A 26,110-nucleotide genomic window follows, 5' to 3' on the forward strand; every position below is an offset into this window, starting at 1 on the left:
GTGGTGTCCACTGCTCAAAAATCACAAGTTACAACAATGTATACTGTTATAGTAAACTGATCCCAGGAAGACATTCTCCCTCCGTCATAGTGCACGCTAGCCAAAGTTACTGGAAAAAGTTCAGCACAGCAGATTCTTGGACAAAGCAGCATGAACTGGATTGTTGCAGTTGAAAATGAGGTCTCCCTACTCATCTAAGTTCTTCTAAAAAAAAAAACAGGAAAAACACTATTAAACTTAACACAGATCTTTACAAATATACCTAAATTAAGAAGATACAGTATGCAAAACACAAAACTGTTTGCATAAAACTAAAACTCAGCCAAAACAATCCTACATGTCAGCATTTAATAAAGGTACCCTAGGCAATAAGTTCATCTTTCACAGCTGTTATGTATTTTCTCTGCTTTTATGAATTACCTTTCTATAGTGCAAGGGCTACTCTATGCAGTGGAGATGTTATTTTACCCTCCTGATTTGTTTGTGCTTTGTCTCCATACAACAGTTTTTCTTTTGGTGTTTTTTTTTGTCCCAAACTAGTGGGACCTTACAGATGCAAGAGTATTTAACCTAAATCCACTTACTGCATTCCTATTGCGCACAGCTATGTTTATGCAATGTATAGGCTGTCTGCATAGTTGGAAAAAAACAAGAGTTGGTAAATAATTTGCTTGTGCATTAAATTAAAAACATTTCTAAGATTTTTATAATCCAATATTAAATCCATAAAGAGAAAGTTTTCTTATCAACCATGAAAACTTTATTGACCAGAAAGTAATAATTTGGATAACTTGAAAGTGACTGAGTTTAAAAAGTCCCAATATGTTCATTACACGATCAATTCTTCAGAACAGGGATGCTGACAATGGAATGCAAGGTGTTGCAACAGCTGCACAGTATAACAGTGGCTCTCTGTATAAAAGCATCACACAGATGACCACTGCACTCTTGCTGACCAAAGTCCCACTGGGACAAGCCTCCTCCGGGCAGTACTGTCCATCTCAGCACTGTTAAGTCTGTGGGTCCAGTGTCCCCCCTCCTACCCTGGACATAGTGGCCCTGTGTTGACAGTAGGGCTGGGACAAGGAAGGGCACCGTGTCATTATTTGGAATAAGGAGGGCTGTGAGCGTGATGGCTGCTCGTCCTTTTTTACGCCCTCATCCTGCCCCTCACAGGCTCAGTCTTTCTTGGTCCTCTTGGCTTTGGCTATGTTTTCCTGACGTTTCTGCTTTTTCTTCTGTTCACGGTCACGTGCCTCGATCATCTTGGCCAGTTTCCAGGACAGTAGTGCACTGGCAATGAAGAGAGGGGTGAGAGCCAGTATGACAGTAGTGAGGAAACCGTAGGGGTCTTTAGCAGCCCACTCCACCACGTACTCTGCCCATGCTCGGACGTCAATCATCCTGCTCAGCAACAATGAGGTTTAATCAAACCTGAGAAACAGCACCATGAGAAAAAACGGTAAATGATAAGAGCTGTCTACTGATAAATATATTAGGAGTGAGTGTAAACATTTCACAGTCTATGCAATTCCAAAATGCAAAATGTCCCTGCCAACAATATATACAACGATATAGTGCATTTACAGGAAAATCAAATGATAAATAATTCATAGAATAGTCAACCACACAAGGAATTAAACGGTCAACTTTGAAAAATGCATTAAAAAAAACAGCTTAATTAAGGAAAAATGCAAGGCTTGGTTGCTCTTATCTTTTATATCCTTTTAAATAAATGGTATAAAGCAAGCAAATGGGTCACTGTTTCCTTATATTTGATGAACTAAATAATCTCAAAAAACAGTAGAAATAAATAAATTGACACAAATTAACTGATCATTTGTAGCCTTTAACCTGATATGCACTTTCTGAATCGTCAGCAAAGTTAATAACTGATAAGGGACTTTCTGACATTGATGCAAGAAAAAAAAAATCCAACATTGCTATAAAGCTATTCTGCTCAGTATTCTTGCAACATTGTGCAAAATGACCCCATACACTTATTGCATTATTAGAATGAAAAATTCATAGCAATACTGTGTAAACTGTTAAAAAGTATGGTAAAATATCTGACAGAACCAGTACATTTTGGTTCTAGGTATATACACATGTAACCCAAACAGATATTCTCATCTCATTTTGGGCAAAACTGTTTATTTAAAATTCACTCAAAGGTTCCACTCAAAGCTCAGTTGATGCTCAACACACTGGACCGTATGACAAAAGTGAAATAGCAGCAGTATTATCATAGAATATTCAGTATTGGTCAGTCAAAACTTGATTTAGTATGTTATAATGGAGGATTAGGTATCTTTAATTAGTAACAAAACATCGTGAAAACTGAGACAGAGCAAAGTCCAGAGGTATTTACTGTAAGACTTTGGAGTTTGATAAGAGATATAAAACTAAAGCCATGTGGAGTCATTTTGAGCTGGTGCTCGCAAGTACTACGAAATTCTTTCCGGGGAAGAAAACACCTGACTTAGAAGTTGTTGTTTAATACAATTTGTCACAATATTGCCAAAGCACACAAACAAACAGATGCTACACAACGGTCATCATTAAGCTAACGGGTCCAGTGATTTTAGTCACACATTCATGACAACTAGTTAGCCTGACCGTTACTTACCGCGCTCATTCCTGTTGAACTAACTTAAGTTAACGCACAGAAATTAGATTAGATTTTATAAACTATTTTATTTACCACAGGCGTACCTACTGTCCTCACTTTTATAACAAACTGAGTCAGCAGTTGGGTTTTATTCAGCTACTTAGTGGAAGTTATTGCTATTTCTTAAGCGGCTCACTAGCATCAGCCAGTGTTGCAGCTAGCTTACACTAAATGTATTCAAAGACGGTTATGAACCATTCTCTCTAGCTACAGCCTTAAACGTAGAAGCTAGGCTAAGAATTTTGGTTCGTCTGCTAATAGGACTAGATACGAATTTCGAAAATGTAGCCGAAAGATTCAGCTTCATTTCTAGAACCGCGAGCTAACCCGCCCATCCATGACGGCCTAACTTTGAGGAGCAAGAGCGCTGACTTTCGGCAGAACAGCTCAACAATAACGCGTTTGAATGTGACAAAACGTCGACTCTATGATTTGATTTCGATTAATTGTGGTATAACTCGCACTACAAATAATAAATAAACTTACCAAAGCGCAGAAATCCGTGTGTATATCTGTCTACGATGAGAACTATGAGCTCCTCCCTGTTCCGGAAAGTGGTTCCTACTTGATGTGGCATTCACGTAATGTCGGCAAAATTGGAAAACGAGCAAAACTGCTCTTGTTCTGACTTAGGAGCGTTCATGCCTTATTCCAAAGCATGTCGCCATACCACTAACTATACAGTGAGACCCATTCTGACTATATGCTGTTGAAGTAGTTGCTGCTGATTTCAGCAAATGAAGATCTCGTCAACACTTGGGAGTGCTCGTAATTCAATTTTAACCAATCTTACATGAATGCTGCACAACAGCTTGCTCGTGATTGGATATGACGCAATTCTTAAACGATGGGAAATGTAGTCCTTTAGCCTTAGAAAGCTATTTTATACAGTATGTAAACAATCAGAAGTTGTGCAGATACTAAATGCACTAAAATCAGTACTGAGCCACACGAGTTTCACATTTTGGAACTGCTGTCACGCTTCAACTAACTATGGCTGTCTAATATTCTTGATTTTATGTTAAAATCACCAGGCCCTGTGTGCTTAAAAGAGACTAGCTGTATTTATTCACATAATTTTTGGAGTGTGCCCAATGCCCTACAAGAAAACATCACAGTAAACAGTAGATAATGTACCTCTCTTAGAAAGTTATGTTTATCAATATACTAACATTAAACTGCTTGACAGGAACAGGCCAGGGGTTTTTAGGCACATCCAGTAAATAAAGTAAAACAAACAAAAATGTACATGCAGAAGAATAGATGCAAGCAGCTGTAATAAAAACAGAGAGGCAAAAACTCCCTCTGTGGACAAGTAAAGTTTTCTGAATCTGAAAAACTCTATTTTTATTGTTATGGATGTCATTCTTTCTCTTTTATTTTTAATTTTAGAAACAAAAACATGTGGCATAAAGTGAGTTGAAGAAACCTTTAAAGCCCTTTATTTATTTAGGATGGAAAGTTTAAGATGTGAGTTTTGGTTAAATTAAATAAAACACTGGGTCTTTATGAGTGAAACAAAGTCCTTATAGCCAATTCTGATAACAATATTAAAGCATATCTGTGATCATGACTGCTGAAGGCACGTATGCTGGATTAAAGTCAATATTGAATACAACACTGGAATAATAAAACACAAATAAATCAACACAATGTAGTCAGAATGTATACAGAATCAGATCACACCTAGTTGCACCTGGAAATCCTGATCATGTGGAACTGCTCAATCTGAAGAATAAAGAAAATCACAAGGCAATAACTGAGTCTAAAAAAAAAGCAAACGGCTGCACTGGCCCTCTGAGAAAAATGACTAACATCACAAAGGAAGACCTGCTGGCTTTGTGAACTTCCTGTGGGGAAGTATTGAAACCAAATCAGGTTAGGCCACATCTGCTCTGTCCATACGGCATGGATCACTTTCAGAGCAGTTCAAAGGCCAGCCTTTTAGACCTACTCACAGAGGAAGGAGAAGGGCAGCTGGGAACACATGCGGCGGACAGACACATTGCAAACACACATTCATGAGTTTACCGGCATAGTTTTGGCTAACTTTTATAGGCAATTTAGAAAAAAAAGACATCTCCAACCTGGTGGCTTTTTATGTTACATGCTGATAATTATTAGCTTCTGCTATGTCTCATCAGGCAGCAAGATCCAACGGATGGGCAATGCAACCACACCCTAACCCCTGATGAGTATTTTACTCCGACAGAAGTGGGCCCCCTATTCATGACACAGCTATGGAACTAACATTATCACCAGACAGGGTGGGGGACCATAAAATGACTGCACCACAATTTATAGTTAACTAGCTCCACTAGTTTGTGTGTTATACGAGAGAGGGAGAAGACACTACACTTGGCAAGACCTAGAGGAATTTCCAACATCGTTTTTTCAACTACTAGAGTGAGTAAAGAGTAGAAAACAGGATGGAATGCAGGGCTCTTAAAGGGTTTCTTAATCAATTAGAGTCTCATAAAGCTGGGAAACTTGCAAGAGCCTAAATAAACAACGGTCAAAATCAGTGGATCCCGCCACAATATCTGATCTAAAGCCTGTAGTAGGGGTCATACTACAAAAATACAAGTCTACCTGCAGGTCACATCAGGTAACTTTGTAGGATCATCAAGCTTAAGGCCTGAAATTATCACGTTTCAGACATCTCAGTAAGAGGTTTTCTGATGAAATAATGAAAGTCTCAATCACTGTTATTTACTCAGACTTAAGGGAGCTCACAGAACTGCTTTCACGCAATGCCGATTATACTGATCTGCATGTCTAAAATCTACGGAGAGACCCACTTAAAATAAAGACAAATAAACTTAAAGAGAGAGACAGCTTGTCTTTCAGGGTGTGTTTGATTAATTGTCCATAGGCTGCATCATGGTAAGCCAAACAGCTGCCCGGAATGACTGATGTGACTACAGAGGACAAGCATGTCCAGCTTCATATTTTCATGTTCCTCCTCCCACGGCCTTTTCTGCCTCTGACAGCTGAGAGTCCTTTTGGACTAAAGCCTCGAAAACAACCATCAAGTTGTTATTGAAGAAGCTGGAGCCCGGGGTGGTAGCTCAGGCTCCAAAGGAAAAAAGTCAGCTTTCCTGCCCCCTTTTACCCCTGTGGGAAACTGTGAGGCCGCCCCTGGATTAAGTCCCCGCCTTTAAACTCAAATAAGAAGGAAACTTCAAAGGCCGTCGGCCGCCGGGGCTCCGCCCTCGCGCTCCCGGACGGCTTCACAAAGGATTTGCCGACGTTCGGGAATTCCGCCTCCAGTTCCTTTTATAGCGCCACTCGTGCGCTGGCTGCGCTCCAGGATCCCGCCCCTCCCGGTTACTTTGACAACACAAAGGACTTCACGGAACTCGCAGGCGCCGCCCACCTTTCCAAATAAGGGCAGTCTCTCCATGTACGGCAAACAATCGGTGCGAGATTGCCCTTTTCTCTTCCTTATCCCGTTTATATGATCGGAGAGGAACTGCGCTTCAGGTTGGAAGCGGTGCGATCATGGCCGAGCGAGTCCAGCAGCCCCCAGCCAAGCGGCTCTGCTGCCGGCCCGGCTACAACCCGGCATGCAGGCAGGGGCAGCGGGCTGGAGGAGTCCTGTGTGGCGGCGCGGGGTCCGCTCCGGGAGGGTCGGGAAACGGTAAAACGCACAACCCCGAGTCGTTGCTCGACATCGCGGCACGCAGAGTCGCGGAGAAGTGGCCGTTCCAGAGGGTGGAGGAGCGGTTCGAGAGGATCCCGGAGCCCGTCCAGCGGAGGATCGTATACTGGTCATTCCCGAGAAGCGAGAAGGAGATCTGTATGTATTCCTCTTTCAACGCCGGAGGAGAGGAAAGTGGAACTAGCGGGGACAATAATGACGAGACCCAGCTGCCTTTCCTACGGGGTGTCACTCTGCTGGAGGGTGGCTGGGTGGACAACGTATTACAAGTCGGTGAGTGGACTATAACGTTACAATAACGCAGGAAACCTGACCATGATAAACAAAAAACCCATCTAACTCGCACTGTTTGTCTTTTCCACGGAGCCACACCAGACTTTTAAAGGGCTTGTGTTCGCTTTCCATTGCCTCGTCTATTATAAACAATGCAGGGTATTTCCACACCAGTCTACCCTATAGCTGTGTGAGAATAGCCTATTTTCAGATAAGCCCGTAATAGTAGCCCACTTCTTCTTGTTTTTACCCACTGAGCTGCGCGCATTGAATGGCCCAGAGCCATCCCAATTGGAAGCTTAGCACTTTGTTCCTATTTTTGTGTCTTTCCAGCTCTCCATGCCCCCACCAATGGGTACGCAGACAAAAGCCCCCTATATCTTTTCACCGCTGGCTAAATAGACGATATTTAGAAAGGGTGGGAGGGACGGTGATTTAAAGCCACAGTGCTTCTATTTTGTTTGCCAAACACCTTTGTGAGACAGATTGAAGCTTTTCTGCTGCCTTCCCCCAATATTCACTTAAAGCCCAAGCTATATGCCCCCTGTAAAAGCAAAGATGCACATTTTCCCCCTCCTTCTCCTTCCTTCCCTTCAGCTGCATTATTTGTGGTAAAGCTTGGAGTAAACAGAGGTGCTGTAGGCTCAGCAGCCCCCTGCCTGCTTGCCTGCTTGCCTGCCTGCCTGGCTGGCTGGCTGGCTGGCTGCCTTTGCCAGAGCCACAATATTTCACTGCATTCGTCAGTGCAATAGACTCAGCTGTCAATCCGACTCCCCACCCTTGGAAACGGTTCAGGATTCTAATCCCATTAGCCTCCCCAGTTCATCTGAATCTTAATGCATTCTGCAAACAAGATTTTATGCATGATCTTCTTCCTCCTCCCCTCCCTACCCTCACCCTCTCTATCTCTCTCCCTTGTTCCCTCTTCCTCTCTCACTTCTTGGCTTTCTATCCCTCCAAAGAATCTGTGTGGAGATGGCTTCAGCTCTTGTGGGCTCAGAGAATGTGCAGTGCACAATAGTAGCCATGGAGCAGGCAGACAGGCAGGCAGCTCTCCCTCCCTCTCTGGCTCTGTTTACCAGATTCCCCAGCATTAGGCTCATTTATGTGCTCACTCTTTTGGGGCTTTAGGAAGCTAAACACTCAGCACGGGGTAAAATTAAAAAGTGCGGGGCGTCACTGAGGAGATATGTGTGCTTTGGAAAATACTCGGAAACAGTGACAAACAGGTTAACAAGGTCATTTTTTGTGGTTGTGTGTGTGTTTCTGTGTGTGTGTGTGTGTGTGTGTAAGAGATAGAAAGAGTATGTGTGTCAGCGTGTGCAGGGGTTTGATAAACACAGAGGAGGATTGTACATGCGTCTGTGTGTGTCCTCGTCTGCATGGGCTGTCAGTCTCATCCTGCATGCTCACAGAGAGTGGAGAATGACAGGCGAGTACACAGCAGGAGGAGGGCATGCGATGCTGATTGCAATTTTCGCCCCAGAATTTTTTTTTTCTTAGCTGGGGAAGATAAAGCCAAGGAAGAGAAAATGATAAATAAAAGATGCAATCTACTCCAGGGGACAGGCAGCCACTGGAGGATGAGGGCTTAAAAGCAGGGCAGCATGGGAGGGGGCTGTCAACCACATCACACACCACATGTATTGGCCCATCAAACACATACAGTGGGTCTGGCCTGGAAAAAAAAAAGTGTGCAGGGTGGTTGGGAGGGTGTGTGTGTGTGTGTGCCTGTGTGTGTGTGTGTGTGTGTGTGTGTGTGTGTGTGTGTGTGTGTGTGTGTGTGTGTGTGTGTGTGGTGTGTGTGTGTGTGTGTGTGTGAGTGCGCGCGCACGCACAAGCATGCATGCATGGCTTTGTGTGGCTTCTTGCGTGTGTGTTTGCTGTCACTGGAATGGGATTCAGTGTTGATGATGAAAGACAGTAGAGCAATAGAATAGATGTGGAGGTTATTGTGTATGGGGGGAAAAGCTAATATACTTGAATGGATCTGCTGTCGCTGTATTCCTCTCCTTCCCCTCCCGTCTCCTCCTCCACCTCCCTCTCTCCCAAGTGAGCGGCTATAAAACTCTCCATATTTACTCCCCTAAGGCCAACTACCAGCCCCCAGTCTCCTGTGATTATTTATCTTTTTCTCAAAGACATTAATCACAAGCTTTTTCCTTTTTTCCCTCCATCTCTTTCCATACATCAGTGCTATGGAGGGAATGGATAAGGGGGGTGGCGTTTAAGGGGAAGAGCAATAGATCGGGTGATATCAAGAAAAAGAGGGGAAGCCTAGAGGGAAAATGTGGGTGGAAAATGCAAAAGAGGAAAGAAGCATTGAAATGGTGATTTCAAGAGAAGGGGGATGTATGAAAGTAAAGAATGAAGTGCAGAAAAAGGCAGAGAGTGAGATAGATGGGTTGTTCTCTTTCCCATGCGAGCTCATCTGTTCCAATGCCAGCTTTTGAGATAAATATTCATATATGAATGCAAGTGTTATCTAGCAGTCCACTGCTCCTCGATTATAGCGGGCTTATAACAGCCTAGCTCCAAACCCTCTTGCGCGCTCTCTCCTGTCGAATCACTGATGAATTTGTCAGCCGTTGAACAGGCAGTGGAACACATACCTGTGCGAAAAGGGTTCTGTGCGTAATAATACATTAAAACCTGCAAATGAATAAAATTAAACATGCATGTTGCTTTGGAGAGCAGTCCCATAACGTCAGCTGTCTGTCATAGAAATTACAGTGTCATGAGCTGATCATAGAAATATCAGTAAACCTCACCGGTGTGCCAAGTTTGAGTTTTCTTCAGCTTGTCAATCAGACCGTGCTGTGTGGTAACTGAGCATCATTTACCGGTATAGAAAACTTCCAGATCTGCCTGTTCTGATCACAGCATCTGTTCTCCGGTCCCCTTGTGTAATTTAGACTCAGCAGCTCATCATGCTGAAAGGAAGGCTAGTATTATGGAGCCCCGTCCTCTAATTATAGAATTCTAATCCTATGGCTCTAACATGGCATGACAAAGCATGTTTGCACTTCATTACCCTCCTTCCTGTTTTAGTCCCCCAGTCTGGGTCAAGTTCATCCTCTCTTCTCTCATTTATTCACATGTACTGTCTTGCTCCCCCTCCCTTTGACCCCCCTCATCCCCATATTTCTAAACGCCCACCCTCCCACACCTTGGAGACTTTATGCTGGAGGTAGGGGGGAAAAAACATAACACCCACCAGCACAAACACATACACACACACACACACCACCACCTCACTCTTACTATCCTGTTACCGTAAGCCCCATGTCCCTAAGGAGTGACATACTGATGCCTGGCATATGTCGCTCTCTGCAATGTCATTAGCATAGGCTACATGCTACAGCCTCTTTATCCAGCTCCCCTTGTTAGGCTGTTTTCCTCATGAAGCTACATGTCATGTTATCATGCTACTGCCCCAAATCTGAGTGATGAGGTGGACACTTTGTGGCTGCTTTAAATTCAACGAGAATGAAAGAAGATACGCACATCCTGTAGACTATTTGGGTGTATTTTTAATGGTGGTGTTGTTGGACTAGATAGCCTGTAATATTTTGCCTTTCCCCTGCCTAAAATATCCCCAAATGTCCATGGAAGTCATGCCTGTTTGAGTGTGAATGTCATCCTCCCCTGCTCCACCTATTTCAGAGAGAAATTGATGTGTATGTGTCTGTGTGTGTGTGCGTGTGTCTGTGCACGTGTTTGTGTGTGCATATGTGTGTGTCTGTCTTTAGCTTCTGCATGCTCATAACTCAGGTTAATTTGTTCACGCTCTGGAGAATCTTAATTAGGTTTCTGCGTCATCTACTCTCTCTCACTCTCTTTTTATCATGATGTCAATGAAACGGTGAAATAACAACCAGGCAGGTGGTTCCCTGTCTTCTAAACTATTTCTTTTTGGAACGCGGATGGAGAAAATCAGAGCACGGACTCTTCAGAATCTTATGTTTTGCTCCTCAAAGACACACTTGGGGTGGGTTCACAGAGGGCCTGTAGAACCACATGTAGATTCTTGTGACTTTACATCGCATATGTGCTCAGCTTTCAGGCAGAACTATACCAATACCAAACACAATACAACGCACAGGCAGCACCAGCAAAACAAAGGGGGCTGATAAAACAAAGAATATTTGCACACACTAGGTTATTGTTTGTGTGAAAAAGCAGTAAGCCAAATGCCAAGGAGAAATCTGTGCCACTTACTAAGTTGAAGTAACACTGGACTTGTTTGCACAGGAACACACTTGTGCACGCACACACACATGCACATTTTTCCTCTGCACTTTTTTAAATTCAGAATTCACAAGGACTTCTTGCGGACCCACATCGACATTGCAAGCATTTTGTCCACGAAGGTGCAGAATTTAAGATGCGAAGCGTAAATCTTGCATGAGCATGTCGTCTGCAAGACACTATCAGGCTGAGTGGAGTTTTTTTGGTGGGTGAGGGCTTATTCTTTGTGTTTGTGTGTGGGCTGTTTCTTTTCATGTGGGTGGATCTGGTTTTATTTTCCTGTTAGGTTAGAGAGTTCCTTTATCTTTTTACAATGCCCGTCGAGAATGAGCCCACATGCCTACCACCAAAGACAGAGAGAGACAGAGCGCTTCCGAATATGCCAGGAAACCAATATGTTGTAAAGAGGCTCAGCTTGTGACTTAAGACTTACAGAAACGCTGACACAATACAACTCTGGGGCATTTTATGAAAATATTCCCCACAAATGTCTCATGTTATTCTGAACAACAAGCTAAGAGAAGTTCTTTGGCAGGAATCTGTGAAGGTAAACCTTAAAGTCGGGTGATCAGATGTCATCTGTGGACTGAGCTCCAAGGTGCGAGTGTTGATGGAGCAGTGATCCTGGATCTGGTGCCTGAGGTCTACCCCTAGGCATGTGACTAACCCTGGGCTTGTATCGTCATGGAAACATGGCTGAGCCCAGAGCTAGTGTAAACATCTGGCTGTCCAAGAGGGAGACAGAGAGAGAAGGGCAGCGACTGCATCCAAGTGAGGAGACATGGAGTGTTTAGTGAAGGTGCTCTCTCAGGCTGTGTGTATCTGAACGACTGGGAGAAGCAGATTCCAGACCTTTGTCCCATTATGTTGGCTGAACGGAAAGAAGATAGGATACCTTTCAGCCCTTGTGTAATGGAAACACCATAGCTTTGTCTCTCTTTCTGTGAGAATGTGACCGTAAACGTGGCTGTGCGTATGACTGTATCGACAAAAGATTGTGTTTTGTTTATATCTTTTAATAGCTTTTAATAGAGTAATATCGCTATTTGTCATGTAATATTGCTTGATCGTACATGATATCTGGAGTTACAAAGCATCCAGGAAAATGAGTTTTTGCTCCTCAGCACTAGAATTGGAATATTCCCTGCCTAAAGTGAAAGTTGCAAGAGCATCACTGTAAATCTGAAATGTGTTTACATAGTAATTACTTTCATTCTGCTCATAATGAGTTTCAGCTTAAGCTCAGTTTCCTCCTTCAATCACTTAAAAACAGTCAGCCAGAGCCAGTTTTCAGTCTGGGTGGCGCCCTCAAGGATGGAACCCATAAAGCAAACTCTGACAATGCCGTTCTGCACCCATCGAGTGATAGATGACCATAGATGGCTCTTCTGCTAGCTATGTCAATGTTCCCAGCATGTCAGAATTTTCCAGAATGTCCCAATGCTTGTTACAGCCTCAACTCCAAACTCTATCCACACTCATTCACAGACCCAGATGTGCCTGTAGATAGACTATTCCCACCGCAGACCAGAACTTTCTCTAACCAGCCATGTTCCATCTTCTATACCCAGTTATAATGGTCTTCTGCTCTTCACATTTCCAGCTCTGTACCAAAGATTAGACAGTCCTGCCATCTCTGGCTAGGACTAACGTCTGCATGTCTCATTTCCAGTCCTTCTACCTGACTGGAGCCAGCTTCTGTCCCAGTCCCATTCCTGGTCCTAGACATTGTTGTTTCCTCCCTGGCTTTCTTAAATCACCATTCTTAGGTCTAGCCTGAGCTGCTGCCTTGCATCAGCCACACTGCCAGGCCGACCACCAGATGCTCCAAGTCCTCTCTTCAAAGTTACCCTGCACGCTAATACTGGCACATTTTCAGAGGCGCTCAATGTACAAGATCAGCGTGTGTTGGCCCTTGTTAAAATAAACCAGCTAGAGTAATAAAGTTCCAGCATGAGCTCTATAATGTCTGCCCCAGTCCCCGTTCCAGCTTGACTTGTCTCCTGTCCCAGACTGTGGCTGCTGGGTGTACGTCAGCACAGCTCCTCGGCTGGCTGACTCTGTCTAGGAATCCAGTCCTCCTTCCACAGAGCTCCTGGCCTCCTCTTCTGCGTTGGTATAGGGAATGAAGCACGGGGAGCAGGCGATAGAAAGGCTACTAAATCCACAATGACAAGGCCCTATTAAAAGACGTTTTTTCTATTTCATTTAATGACTTTTATTACCAGCCACCCTTCTCTCTTCGATTTGGCAATAATAACAACAGGGGAATGCAGCACTCAGCGTTCTCCTGATTCTCCCTTCACTTTTTTAAAAAATGATTTCCTCTTTGCACCAATGGGCTGCTGAAATAAGCACAAAGCAGGCCAAGACTCTGCTTACTGCAGTGGAAGGTTCAGTGTATGTATATGACGCGTGTGTTTGTGTGTGTGTGTGTGTGTGTGTGTCTTACATGTATGTATAAGCATGAGCATGGTATGAGAGTGCATGCTGAAGTCTGCACACCACACATGCTTTCACTGTTGCCACAGAACAGAGTCTCTCTGTGCAGTTTCGTCAACAGCTGCTTTTCCCCAGAAGCCAAACAGCTTTGGATCAGCCCAAAGGCTAAAGATGATGGTGTGTGGGTGTGTGTTTGTGTGTATGTGTGTGTGTATAATCAGTGCATACTTTGTTTAGAGAGTAGAAAGTTATCTGCTGTTGTCCCAGATAAAGGACAATCATATGCTTCTGTCACAGGAAAATGCAAGGTAAAGCAAACCACTTCTTGACTTTTGCTTGCAGTGCTTACATATTTTTTTTATGTCATGTTTATTTATATTAAACTAACCAGTCACAGCTTTCTGATAAAAGAGGCTGCCAAGGTCATAGGGATACTTTTGTGTTTTGACAAACCAACTTTAACTCTTGAAGTTGTTATAAATGATTTTTGGGTGAATTCACCTTGTCAAGCTACTTCTGGGGCTTACATATGCTAATACTTGCAAAGCTTTGTGAGTAAAGGTAGACTCTTTCCGCTCGGCTTTATTTGTGTGTGAATGTGAGCGTGTGCGTGTGTGACTTTATGTGTTAATGGCTCAGCAAGCGTATTTATGGCTGTGTGTGTCAGGCTGAATAAAGGTGAGGCATGTTAATGATAAGAGGGTGGATGACATTCCCGTCTGTCATCATTCCCACCCTATCTCATTTCCACTCTTGCACGCACACACACGAGCACACATGCTTCAAGACGCACTACTTGCCTCACGGTGCCGGGGCGCCAGTGACTAGGCGCCTTAGAATAAACAACAGCAGAGGATGAGGGTTTACCTGCCAGTGACCCCAGCTGCACAGACACACACACACACACACACACACACACACACACACACACACACACACACACACACACACACACACACACTCTGACAGAGGTGTTCACTCATTGACTGGTCCCTCCCCCATCATCGAGCTGGCCCAACGTTGACCTCCTCACTTGACCCCTAGGGATTTACTAAAGTCAGAGGTCAATCTGGTCAGACTGTCCCTCCAGTGGCTGATTGCTCTGCTTGAAAGACGGGCCCATGCTCACATTATTGTTTTCCAATAAATAGCACCTGACTAAAGGAAAAGATTGCCTGCCTGATTGAATGTGTGCATGTGTCTTTTGCACGTTCCAATAAACAATTTCTCACCTGAGAGATCATCCCGAGAGGGGACAATGAACATGCCCAGTTTTGTTGTCCTTTTGTGGAACAATCGGTAATCCGAGCCAGATTGAGAGGCGATGGAGAGGGGGGTCACTCTCTTCTCTGTTCTTGCCCGGCAGGCTCAAGTGCCATGTGAGCTATATGGAGGAGGAGGTCCTGAGAGTGCAAGGTGCCTCTGGCTGTGCCCAGTCCGGTAATGTCGTGGCTGTGTGGCATGTGAGACATGCATTCATTGCTCTGTGGCAGAGCAGGGCTGAATAGAGCTCGGAAAGCTCTCCAGGCATGAGAGACAGAAAGACAGACAAAGAAAGAGAATGAGAGAGATTCAAAGGGAACGAGAGGAAGGCTTTCAACTGACTATGGAATTTAGTTGCCCTTCTAAAGAGTTTTGTCTTGAAGGAGTTCTTTCTTTTTCTTACTTGCTCATTTTCTTCCTTGCTTGGGTTTTTTCTTACCTAATTCCTGCCCTTTATCATCTTGTCATTTTATTTCCTTGCTCCTCTACTCCTAATCACACCATACCTCTGCCTATCCCCCTTTTCTTTCTTGCATTCCCTCCTTGTGTTTATAAGCTGTCTTGGTCTCTATGTCTCCCCTTCTCAATTTTCCAGTTTCATTTCCCAAGCCATGCAATAGAAACCATTATTGTATTTATACTCCCCTATCTAGATACAGCATGTTTCCATAGTGCTTCCTGTGTTAAACTCCCAAAAGAAGGTTAGCTGGCTAGCTAACTCCTGCTCTCTGTGCTGTGCTCAGTGCTAGTCTACATCCAGGACCTCGGGGGCTATCGCTGTTTCTACATTTAGAAGCTCTCTGTTTACCGCTGTCTGGAATTACGAGAGAAACAACACTTGGCCTATTTGCTGTGGTGTCTTCCTACAATGTTTTCCAGGTTTAAAGGACCTCCCTGGAACCTTTGTAAGGTCGGACATGCTCTGATCTTTTAGAAATTCATCTGCTATCATTAGCTTCAGATGCACAGCTCAGTGTTTTGATCAATAGCACTTTCAATGTTTATTGCATCCATTTTATAGCATTGTAGGTGATAGGTTTGAATCTAAATTGATATTAAGTTTGTATTTTGGGGTGTTTTATTAGAGGCCTTAGCGAGGAAAGGCCTGCTTTTATTAATCTTTAGCAGCCATAGTGGAAATTAGCACCATAAATCAGGCTTTGTCACTGCGACACTACAGTGCTTATGTGTAGGTGAATCACAGATCTACCTGTGTTGTGACTTGACATTGTTGAGGATGACTGTCTGCCACCAGGTGTGACTGCTGCCCTGCCTGTCTGCATTTCTCGCCCAAAATCTTGCTATCTGTCTGCCTGGCAGTCTGGCTGTCTGGCTAGCAGTTAGCCGGCTAGCTGTCCCTCCTGGGTGGCTACATCACCTCACCTCATACCCCCCTTACAGCCAGTGACAGCCCAGCCCAGGGAGACATGGGTAATGGTCCTCTCTGATGTACACCCTGACTCAATTGAACTGGATGGCAGACACACGCCTAAAATAACAAAAGGAGGGGAGAGAAAGAGAGGTGGTGGAGAGGGAGACGGGGAGGGAAGGAGTGAAGCGATCGATAAAGCAGGGACACATTGCCTAATAAAGATTTATTCCTTTTTTTCCCCCTCGCCATCCGCCTTGGCAGGGCAGAGAGGGGGAGGAGAGAATGTGATTAGTGGACTTCTTCTCCCAGGGTGCCTCTGATAGCCTGTGCGTATGCGTGCATGGCAGTATGTTTTGCCCCAATGCATTGTGTGTGTATTTTTGCATCTCTTGTGTGTTTATTGCATGTGTCTGCCTCTCTCCCAGGAGCAAAGGGGGTTAAAAACAGTCTCCGTCGTTTGTTCTGCCAGCAGTGGCACTAGCAGCTGCAGCTGTGTCCCTGCCTCTCTCTCTTTCTGTCAGCTAATATTTAGTTAATCTTTGGTCTGGGACCTACGGGACTGGCCGGAGCTCCTGGTGCCCCATCCATCTCGCACTGATCTATATTCCACGCTGGATCCCTGTGCCATTAACTACTACCAAGGGGAGGAGAGAAGGGGACGGAACGGCACAGAGATAGAACGAAGACGAAAGGGCAGATGGGTGGAGGTAGAGCCATAGAGGGACAAGAGAGTGATGGAGAGGAGGCAATAGAAGGAGGAGGAGGGGGAGCTGTCTACCATCTCAAGACTAAATGAGAGGAAACGGGAGGAGAGGAGGTGGGTCAGCTATTCCAGCCACGGCAGAAATGTCGCCCCCTAATTTTGAGTAAAAGCCACATAAGAAAATGCACTGCAAGAAGTGCGCACTGGGATGTATTTGCTTGGGCCTTTTGGTTTATTTTCGAAGCACACAGCTCCCAGTCATTCTCTCCCATGTCCTCTTATTCTCTGCCTTATTGGATGCTTTTCTGATCAAGTCTTTTTTTTATATCGCAGAGCGGCGAGAATTACTTCAATCTAACAATCAACAACAGAGTGGCAGAATTTCCACAAGGAGGTGTGAAAGGTTGAGGAGGAAAAAGGTGGTGTAGGTGGAGGGAGAGGAGGAAAAACAGAGGTGGTGTGGGAGGGAGTGATCCATATGCAGTGAGTGGGCCACTTCATTGATATGCATTGTGTAGTTATGAGGGGGTCCACCTGCGAAGGCACCGAGTGCTGAGTCACTCACTGAGACACAGACCTAATGCTTTTATCCCAGACGCCTGGTCCATCTGAATGGAATATAATAGGCCGTAAAGTGCTTTGCTAGCAGCGGCTGTTTGCCCCATGGCAAACCCTTGCCCCTCACTCTCACTCACCCTACTCCAAATCTCATTTCACCACTTTTATGGAAACAAAGTGTGCACACGCTCTGCTTTAATTACATCGCCTTGTTTCTCTCTCCTCCTTTCAGTGTTTTTTCTTCTTTCCACCTTTACTTTCCTCGTTGCCCGTTCCACAGTGCTTCTGAGGCAGCTCTCTCCTCTCACTTCAGCCCTTCTGTCTTACAGCCCCTGCATGTCTTCCCCCTCCAGTAATGTGCGATCCCTCCACCGCTGTGTGCGCATGTGTGTATGGGGCACCTGTTTGGGATCTTGGTGTGTGTTCAGGGTCATGCCTGCAGGTCGTGCGTAATGAATAGCAGGGCTGTTGGTGAAGCACAACTTTGTGAGGAGGTAGCCAGAGAATAGCTCACCAGTGACGGAAGGAGAGGAGGAGGATGGACGGATGGATGGAGGGAGGGAAGAAAGGAATGAGGGAGCAGGAGGACCAGTAAGGGAGGAAGGGAAGAGTGGTTGCGAAGCCAGTGAGCCTTAACCACCTTCTGTCAGTCTGTCTGCTCTCAGCGCTGTTTTCTCTCTCATAGGAATCTAATGGCTTTTCCACTGTCCTCTTTCCAAACCTCCACCACCACCACCACCACCACCCTCTCCCTCCTTTCTCTCTTCTTTCTCCTCTGCCTCTCTATCACTGCACTGTTTTTTTCCCCTTCCTTACTCCTCTCCATCCCCTCTCACTTTCCGTTTCCCAGTTAAAATTCTCCCATGAAGTCTCTGTGCTGTCTTCCCTTGCTTCCTCCCCTCCCTTTCTCTCCCTACGTGCTTCCAGCTGCTGGCCAGGGGAACAGCTGACTAAATCTAAAGCTGGGGCCCCTGGCTCTGGCCCCGGCCCCGGCCCCAGCTCTGCCACAGCCTCCTCCTATTCTCAGCCGCTCTCCCTCCCTCCCTCCCCTGGCCTCTAGCCCTGGCTCCTCTCTCAGCAGCCCCAGCTCAGCCCTGGCCCTGCCTCTGAGCCTCGGCTCCAGCTCTGCCTGACTCTCAGCGGTTCCCTCTAACCATCCCCCCCTCCATCCCACTTCGGAGCTGAAAAGCCTCAAAACCCTTCTCTTTCTCTCTCTGTTTTGCCTATAAGCCTGCCCTCTCTCTTTCTCATTTTCTGTTTTTTCACTCTGTATAACTTGCTAATTCATTTGCCCTCCCCTCCTCGCTGCTCTGACAGGCTGTAGCTGGGCCCCTGGTACTGTCCCAACGTATCTGGACTGAGGCCTCATCCAGGTTGGCTGCAGTTCAGTTCTCTGGCTCCTATACCCAGCCTCTGTAGCCAGGCATCTTTCTCTCTCTGGCTAGTAACGTTAGTCACTGTAACTCATTGTGGCTCGCTTTACTCCGAGCCATGCTCAGCTTGTACATTTGGTCGTTTCTGGCTCAACACTCGCCGCGAAAAGCTCTCTGACTCCTCGTGTGTCCCTTTGTCTCCCCGACTCTCGTTTCTGTGCATCTCTTTAACTTGTGTAGACAGGCTCAGCCCCAGCACAAACACACATGCGCTGAGCACACAGAAGCGTGCGAGAGTGTGAAGTATATGACACATGATTGGCAGCAGGGGGAGGATAGGGAAAAGCAGGCAAAGGGGAAGTGGGCCTTGTCACATCTCCAGGCAAGCCGGGGGCTCAAGTTTGATCGCTGCCCAGGGAAGGGAGCCTTTGTCCCCACCTTCCACCCTCCCCAACCTCTGCGGCTGTCAGAGCGAGGGTGCAGGCTTGTGTGATTAGGTGCAGGCCTAGGTTCTGCCATCAGTCTTCTGAACAGACGTTGCCCGCGAAAGACACATGTCAGTGCTCTTCTTCCTTTCTGACACTCAGCTGCTCTGAAATGAGTGACTGAGGGCTGACAGACTAAAGTTCATAGTGCAGCCCACAGCTACAATGGGATGCACATTCTCTTTTGAGCGGATGTGGACCAATACAGCCCAGACAGGAGGAAACAGTCTACACCAGCTCCACCACCATCAGAATCTTCTGCGGAAAACCTTGCAACTATTCCCTAATTATTATTCAGCCCGTTCCTCTATGAATAATGCCCAGTACAGCCCTTTTCCATTCTTGTTGTCTTTGTAGTCATTTTTTTTCTGTTGTTGTGTTTTGGTTTTTTCTGTGTATGTGTGGGGAGGAAATTGGGAGGGAGGAAGGGAAGCAAAAGTTTCCTTTGGAGTCATGTTTTCTCTTGTTGACTGACAGATGCGGGACGATGAAAGTAAATCACAATGTGCCACAGACTTCAAAGGTTCCTGTGTTCCGCCATTTATTGGCAACAACACACAACAACCTCTCTCCCGATGTGGATTCTTCAAAATATGGAGCGAAAAAGCTAGAAGAAACAGAGGCATATGACAAAGAAGCTATCATGGAAACAGCTAGAGGGGATAGAGTGGGGAGGAGGGGTGCTAAATAATCAGACCTAAGCACTGTAACCGAATCGGACTGCTTTTCAAAAGCATTTTCAATCAAAACAGGCTTTTGATGTGCTCTGATTCTGATACCAGGGATGTTTGAGTAGAAAAACAGTGATGGCTTGAAGTTGTAAAGAACTCTCTCTGCTTTGGGGTGAGCTTTGGTCCGTCCCCTCCCAGGGTGTTTTTTTTTTTTTCTTTTTTTTTTTGGTGTGTGTGCGCGTCTTTTGCATGGACCAGCACAACAGTAATTAGCTAAGTGTAGAAGCTAAGATGAAGTAAGCCGCTTGGTTCTGCTCTCCTAACCTTATAGACTCCCTCTCTGTCTCTATCTCCCTCAGTCACCCCCTTTTATTCTTTCTCTTGTTCAGGATGGCACCCATTGACTGCCACTGACCTAATTTGGGCAAATTTCACTGACCTACTTTATGGGTGAATGCTGACTTGCCCACGGGAGGGGATTCTCTCACACACATGCACACATATTCTTTACTATCTTTATGATTAATAAGCAGACCCTCAATCTCTTATATGTGGTTCCGGGCAAGTATCCCCCCAGTTGTGCCCTACAAACCCCCTTTTGATCCCCAGTCAAACCCCCCCGTCCTTGCCTCTCTTAGCAGCCTGGCATCCCAAATGATCATAATGAGGATCTCCAAGTACAAACACATAATAAAATATAAACAAAGCAGTTGGCCTTTGTTTCATGAGGTCTCAGAGGTGACATAGCCCTTCACTTCCCCAAATCCCCAAAGAGACATGATCAGCATAATTGCATAAGGATATGATTATTCTTCTGTCATCTATGAAAATGCTAATATAAGCAAATTTGACCAAACAGTGTGGAGATGCAGTGTACACACAATCACAGTAATTCTACCACGCAATAGCGACTTCTTAGGAGGATTGCTATATATATATATATATATATATATATATATATATATATATATATATATATATATATATATATATATATATATATACACATTTTTTTTTACCTTCTTAAAATTAATTCAAGCTAAATTACATTTGTCTAGCAGATTATTTCCCAGTTGACTGGACACAGACACGTTGACTGGATCCTCTGGAGGTTTTTGGAAAAGGTGTTGTCACAGTTGGATTTTTTTTTTTTTTAATGGAAGGATGATTAGTTATAAAGTTTTGGGCCTCCCACAAGCACAGGATGATCGGGGGCGAGCGAAACCTAAATTTTGGTCATGCTCGGGTATTATTCTCTGCAAGCTTTTGTGCAGCTGTGCTTATGTGCTTATGTGTGTTTGACAAAGAAGCAGAGAGGTATTTGTATTTTTGTTTCTGTGTGCAGACCAGCCCGCTTTCCCCTGCACTGTGTTTGCCCACATGTATGCATGCTGTGTGCCCCCCACAAATACAACCTCTGAATGCAAACACACACATGCACATACAGACTTGAGCTGGGTAGACATGCGTTGTCATGGCAACACATACAGATGTCAACAAAAGAGGCTCCAGGGTGAATATTGTCTCCCTGTTGTCCAGCAGGGTGCAATTTATCTCAATGTAGCCATGAAAGGCAGCTATTTACATGAAACGAGAGCTGTTCCTGGGAAATAGGGGTCTCTCTGAAGGTTTTGATGTCAGCTGCCTGCTTTTAGCTTGAGAGTGGAAACCTTAACCATCTAGAGAGGCAGAGGGAGAGGGAGAGGAGTGAGCTGTAAACCTACCGAGAGAACTCAGTTCCCTCGTGTGGTTGCAGCTCTTCACCCTGAAAGTCTCTCATCGTTTCCCCTCAACGCACTCGGAGAAGGCCAAGCGTAGCGTGTGATTTCAGATGCTTACAGTTTGCACACAGTAAATCTAACCCCCTTGCTTTATAGCTTATCCTTAAGAGAATGGTGCTAACATCAACGTCAATATTTACAGGAATAGCCCGCAGGCAAGCGAATCGACCACCTCGATTCAGCAGAGACATATTCAACCTTTCTCTTGCTCCCCCTCCTTCCCGCTCTCTTCTTTCCCTCACTTGTCTTCATCCCAGTTATTGCCATTCTCTGCAACAGCCTGTCTACCACGGCGTCGTGTGGCTCAGATATTCGTCTTTGGGTTGCCTTTGTCTTTCTGTTTGTGTGTGTGTGTGTGTGTGTGTGTGTGTGTATACAAGGTGTGTCCTGTATACGTGTGCATCTTTGACAGGGCCGCGGCTTTGACACAGGCTCAGCGGCTGTTTTAGAGATGCTGGATGACGCGTGTCAAGCGATATTAAATGTGAGAGATCCTCCCTTCTTCGCCTCCCCCCTCTCTCTCTGCCCATCCTGCCACCGTGGACTGTGTCTGCTGTGGTTAGTGTGAGCAATGACACTTCTCACTGGACTTCTGCAAACGGGGAGGCGCCTCATCTGATGTACGAGGCATCACATCTCCGTGGGCGTAGTGGACACTTTGGCCTACATAAGGAAGGTCAACAGATATAGAGCTGAATAGATATGATACCTGTATCACATTACATACGCCTTTCTCTTTGTAATTTTACAATCCAAACAGATAGGTGTGAAGGTGGTGTGTGTATGAGCTACATATTTGTCTGCGGCAATGATAATTGCTTGGTAATCGGTAATTAATGGGTGTGTGTTTTTGTGGTTGTGGCGCATTTGTCTTCAAAGAGAGATGCTGCTATAAATCCAGCTCTCTGTTAGACAGGTCATCTACCTACCTTACAGGTTTACACAAGCTTTTGTTTTGTTTTTGAGATTTACTCAGCCAGCCACAGTGGAAAAGAGACAGTGGCAGGTGAAAGGTTAACCTGTTTTGTTTTTCCATGCGTGTACGGTACTAATTCTCTGTTTTGGTTTTTTTTTTGCACACGTGTGTATATCTGTTTCCATCTGTGTCAGGTAATCATGCAGAATTATGAGGGTGCTCATTGCTATAACGGGACAGCCTGAGCTGGGGGCGGAGGGGGGGAGTTGTTGGAGGAAGTTGGGCAGCATCGGCTTTACGCCCAGGATGCAGCATGCTCCGACAAACGGAGAACGGCGAGCGTGACCTCAGTGACTCCAGGAAGGAAGGGGTTAAACACGAGCCAGCACGGCTGCATGGGCTGCGTTACGCAAACTGGCGGCTGGCTGGAGCTGAAAGGGGAAGTGCTGAGCTCAGAGGAACACTGGCTCAGAGCCATCGCTCCCTCCACCTCCTCCCTCTCACCGAAACCCCCCCTCCTCCTCCCTTTTGCCTTCCCCCACCGTCCTCCCCGCCTCCCTGCTACAGCTGAGCGCTCCCCATGCTTCCCACCGCCAGGCGTGGTGGTGATGTGTGTTTGTGTGTCTGTGTGCCTGTGCTGGAATGCAGCTTCCCCCTCGGCTGGGGCCTGTGTGTGTGTGTATGTGTGTGTGTGTGTGTGTGTGTGTGAGTGTGTGAGTGCGTTTGTGTGTGGGTGTGCACGTGTGTGTGTGTGTGTCTGTCTGGAATGATGCCTCCCCTTGTCTAGTGTGTGACGTCAGTACACACAACGGGTCAGCTTAGGGCTAGGCAACATTCTGTGTGCATGTGTGTGTGTGTGTGGTGTGTGTGTGTGTGTGTGTGTTGTGGGAGGGGGGAACAGGGGAGGAGTCAGTTATTGGAGAGAGAAAAAGGAAAAAGGAGGGGCTGTTTGTGAGCAGAAGGAGGTTGACTGCAGGGAGTCACTGAAGCCAGTATGCGTGCATGCATGAAGGCACCACGAATGTGTGTGTCAAAGGGTGGGGTAGTGTGTGTGTGTGTGTGTGTGTGTGTGTCTGTCTGGTGGAGTGTGTCGGGTGACTTTCCAAATGAAATGGGAAGGGTAAAGAGTGTAAGGTTATTTCCTGGCGTGGAGAAGTGAACCTAAAAACACACATTTTTGCTCACACGTGCGCACAGTCGGGCTGGAGGTTTTCAGTCCAGGGCTGTTGGTGCCCAGCTATTTTCATATGCAAATAAATTCTGTTCACTTTCAGCCACGTTAGCTTTCACAGTGGCTTTTTTGTCTGCGTGCTGCACTAGCTTTACAGTCTTTTTTTTTTGCCACATTTTGTTCTGTTTTTACCTTCCTTTTTTTTCCAGAAATATTTGAGCTTTCATGTCGAGGCAAAATTTTGAAAGCTGCTTTATCAAAAAGATTCATCACCAAAGGATTTTATTGGTCAAAGTTCAAATTAAGGAAGAGAAGCACATCTGTAATTAGTTCTGACAGGCGCAGCAAATGTCATTTTGGCACTTTCTGCATGCAAATTATCTGTCAGATCCAACAAACACACATTCCAATGAAACTAAAGAAAACTGTGTATTGCCATATTTTCCGTTTACTCTTTTCTACTGAGCAGGCTTCTAGACCGACACTGACCACCTCACCTTAACCCTGATACGCGTCTTTCCAAGGAAGGAGTGCTATAATGTCTGGACTGTATAGGTTTGTCATTAGACAGATACTCAAGCGCTGAAGTAGCAGACAATGGCTTTTCAATGGATCCCATTACCTCCATCTATAGCTTGCGTGGCTCTACTGGGACAGACCTCTGCTAATTACACACATTCATTTCCAGCCAGCTGTAATTTCATTCACACTAATGAACCTTGCACATGGATTGGGATAATGTATAGTTAATGTACAGAGGGGAGACAGAATTAGCAGGCTACCCACTTCTCCAGTGACAGAAATTTGTTCAATAGCAACTAAAGGGACAGTTCACCCAATACCACAGAGGTGTCATTCTGAAATTACACCTAATAGCAATGTCAGACCGACGTGTTAAATAGTTAACTACAACAAACATAGTATGCTTTGCTGGAATTATTATTTTATCCAACTAAAAGCATTCATGTGTTTTGCTTGTTTTTACATTTGAAGAAGCTGTTGAAAACAATTTAAAGACATTTTGAAAAATAGTAAAAACACTGTAATAGAAAGACTGACAAGAGAAGATTTATATCACTTCTGTTTGTACAGTAAATATGAGGCTACTGCCAGCATCCTGTTTATCATGACTTAGCGCTGATACTGGAAACAGGTGGAAACAGCCAGCCTGGCTCTGTCTAAAGGTGACTAAATCCTCCTACCAGCAGGAAAACCAGGAAATGCTGTTCTCAGGCAAGAAAAAAATCTGGCATTCTAGTTTTCAGTTCAGTTTGTTTTTCTTTTTTTTTTTTTTTGCACAAACACATGATAATATAATGTATTACAGGTGGTGGTGGTAGGCAGATTTACTTACCTTGGGACAAAGTCAGACATGCTGTTTTCTCTGTTTCCAGTCTTGGTGCTGAGCTAAGCTAACCAGCTACTTACTCCAGCTTCATATTTTCGGAAAAGACAGACAACCAGCTCCTATAAGAGAATTTTCACCAACTAATTCCCTAAAAAAAACTAAAAACACCCATATCATGAGTTTGTGGTCAGATTCCCCTCCCTAAACTGCAACTATGTCTTGAGTCAATCGCATCCCTGCACTCAGGCTTCGCTGTCTTCCCATATGGGTCAGCTTTGTGAAACACCAACCTTTGGGATCAGTCAGCAGAGCAGTAACACCAGCTCTGCCTGACAGGCCCAATCCCACAAAATTAGAATTCATTTTGAAAGTGATAGTTAGAAAATTGCAAGTCATTCCTGATGTACAGCGTGGCAACTAAGTGGCAGCAGCCCAGTAGTTGACTGTCATTTCAACCGCCAGCCGATGACAACTCCAATCACCCACACAGTCGTCAGTGCGCACATACACACACACACACACACACACACACACACACACACACACACACACACACACACACATACTTACACACACACACTTACATACAGATATTCTTTCCCTTCCATGCTATGATTAGCATTCAGATTTTGCTGTCAGAATCTCAAGCGGAAGTAAAAGCATCGAAATTCATAGAATATCTCAAAACATTAATTTATGCTCATTTGTGTCTGCCGGCGTAAGCATTCAAAGTGTGTGAGGGTGTGTGTGTGTTGGTGCACAAACGCATGTGTGTGTGTGAATGTGTGGGTGATGGAAACACACCTGGGGAGAGAAAGACTTTTTGGTTCAGCAGTGGGTTTAAGGCATAAATATTGCTGCCCCTGGAGCTCGGTTGTGTTATTCCAGCCTGTCCCACACCTAGGACACACACATACACACACACGCCTGGAGCAAGGTCTCCTGCAGAATAGCACTGATCTCTGTTTATAGTCTCTGTATGGGTTCTTCCTTATAGGACCACACACGCACACACTCATTGTTACTCACACAGGCCTACCCTGCAAGATGCTGAAAGGCCTTGTATTTGTCTTTGTAGCCTTTATTAATTGGGCCGGTTCAAGGAGCCGCTATGTAGGAAATGCTCCTTTAGCTGTGGGTGGGATGGAGTGTTAGAGGTGGAGGGGGT

At 45.2% G+C, this 26,110-nt stretch overlaps 2 protein-coding genes across 2 annotated transcripts in view; one reads left to right on the plus strand and one right to left on the minus strand.

Moving 5' to 3' along the window:
* Nucleotides 1-737: 737 nt before the first annotated feature.
* Nucleotides 738-3,311, minus strand: smim15 (small integral membrane protein 15). The gene is made up of 2 exons (XM_023299108.3): nt 3,158-3,311; nt 738-1,434 (listed from the first exon to the last, which is right to left on the minus strand). Exon 2 carries the CDS (start codon nt 1,401-1,403, stop codon nt 1,179-1,181), a length of 225 nt encoding a protein of 74 aa, XP_023154876.1. The 5' UTR covers nt 1,404-1,434; nt 3,158-3,311; the 3' UTR covers nt 738-1,178.
* A 2,794-nt stretch (nt 3,312-6,105) lies between these two features.
* Nucleotides 6,106-26,110, plus strand: part of LOC111588638 (zinc finger SWIM domain-containing protein 6) — a 46,781-nt gene continuing 26,776 nt past the window's right edge. Inside the window, exon 1 of the mRNA XM_023299111.3 lies at nt 6,106-6,608. Coding sequence (XP_023154879.1) covers nt 6,176-6,608 — 433 coding nt within the window. The 5' untranslated portion in view covers nt 6,106-6,175. The remainder of the gene's footprint in view (nt 6,609-26,110) is intronic.

This window comes from Amphiprion ocellaris, chromosome 6 (assembly GCF_022539595.1).
Source record: "Amphiprion ocellaris isolate individual 3 ecotype Okinawa chromosome 6, ASM2253959v1, whole genome shotgun sequence".
NCBI lineage: Eukaryota > Metazoa > Chordata > Actinopteri > Pomacentridae > Amphiprion > Amphiprion ocellaris.

What these genes read in the sequence shown, in the direction of transcription:
- smim15 (XM_023299108.3), bottom strand. Translation starts at nt 1,403, where the DNA reads ATGATTGACGTCCGAGCATGGGCAGAGTACGTGGTGGAGTGGGCTGCT.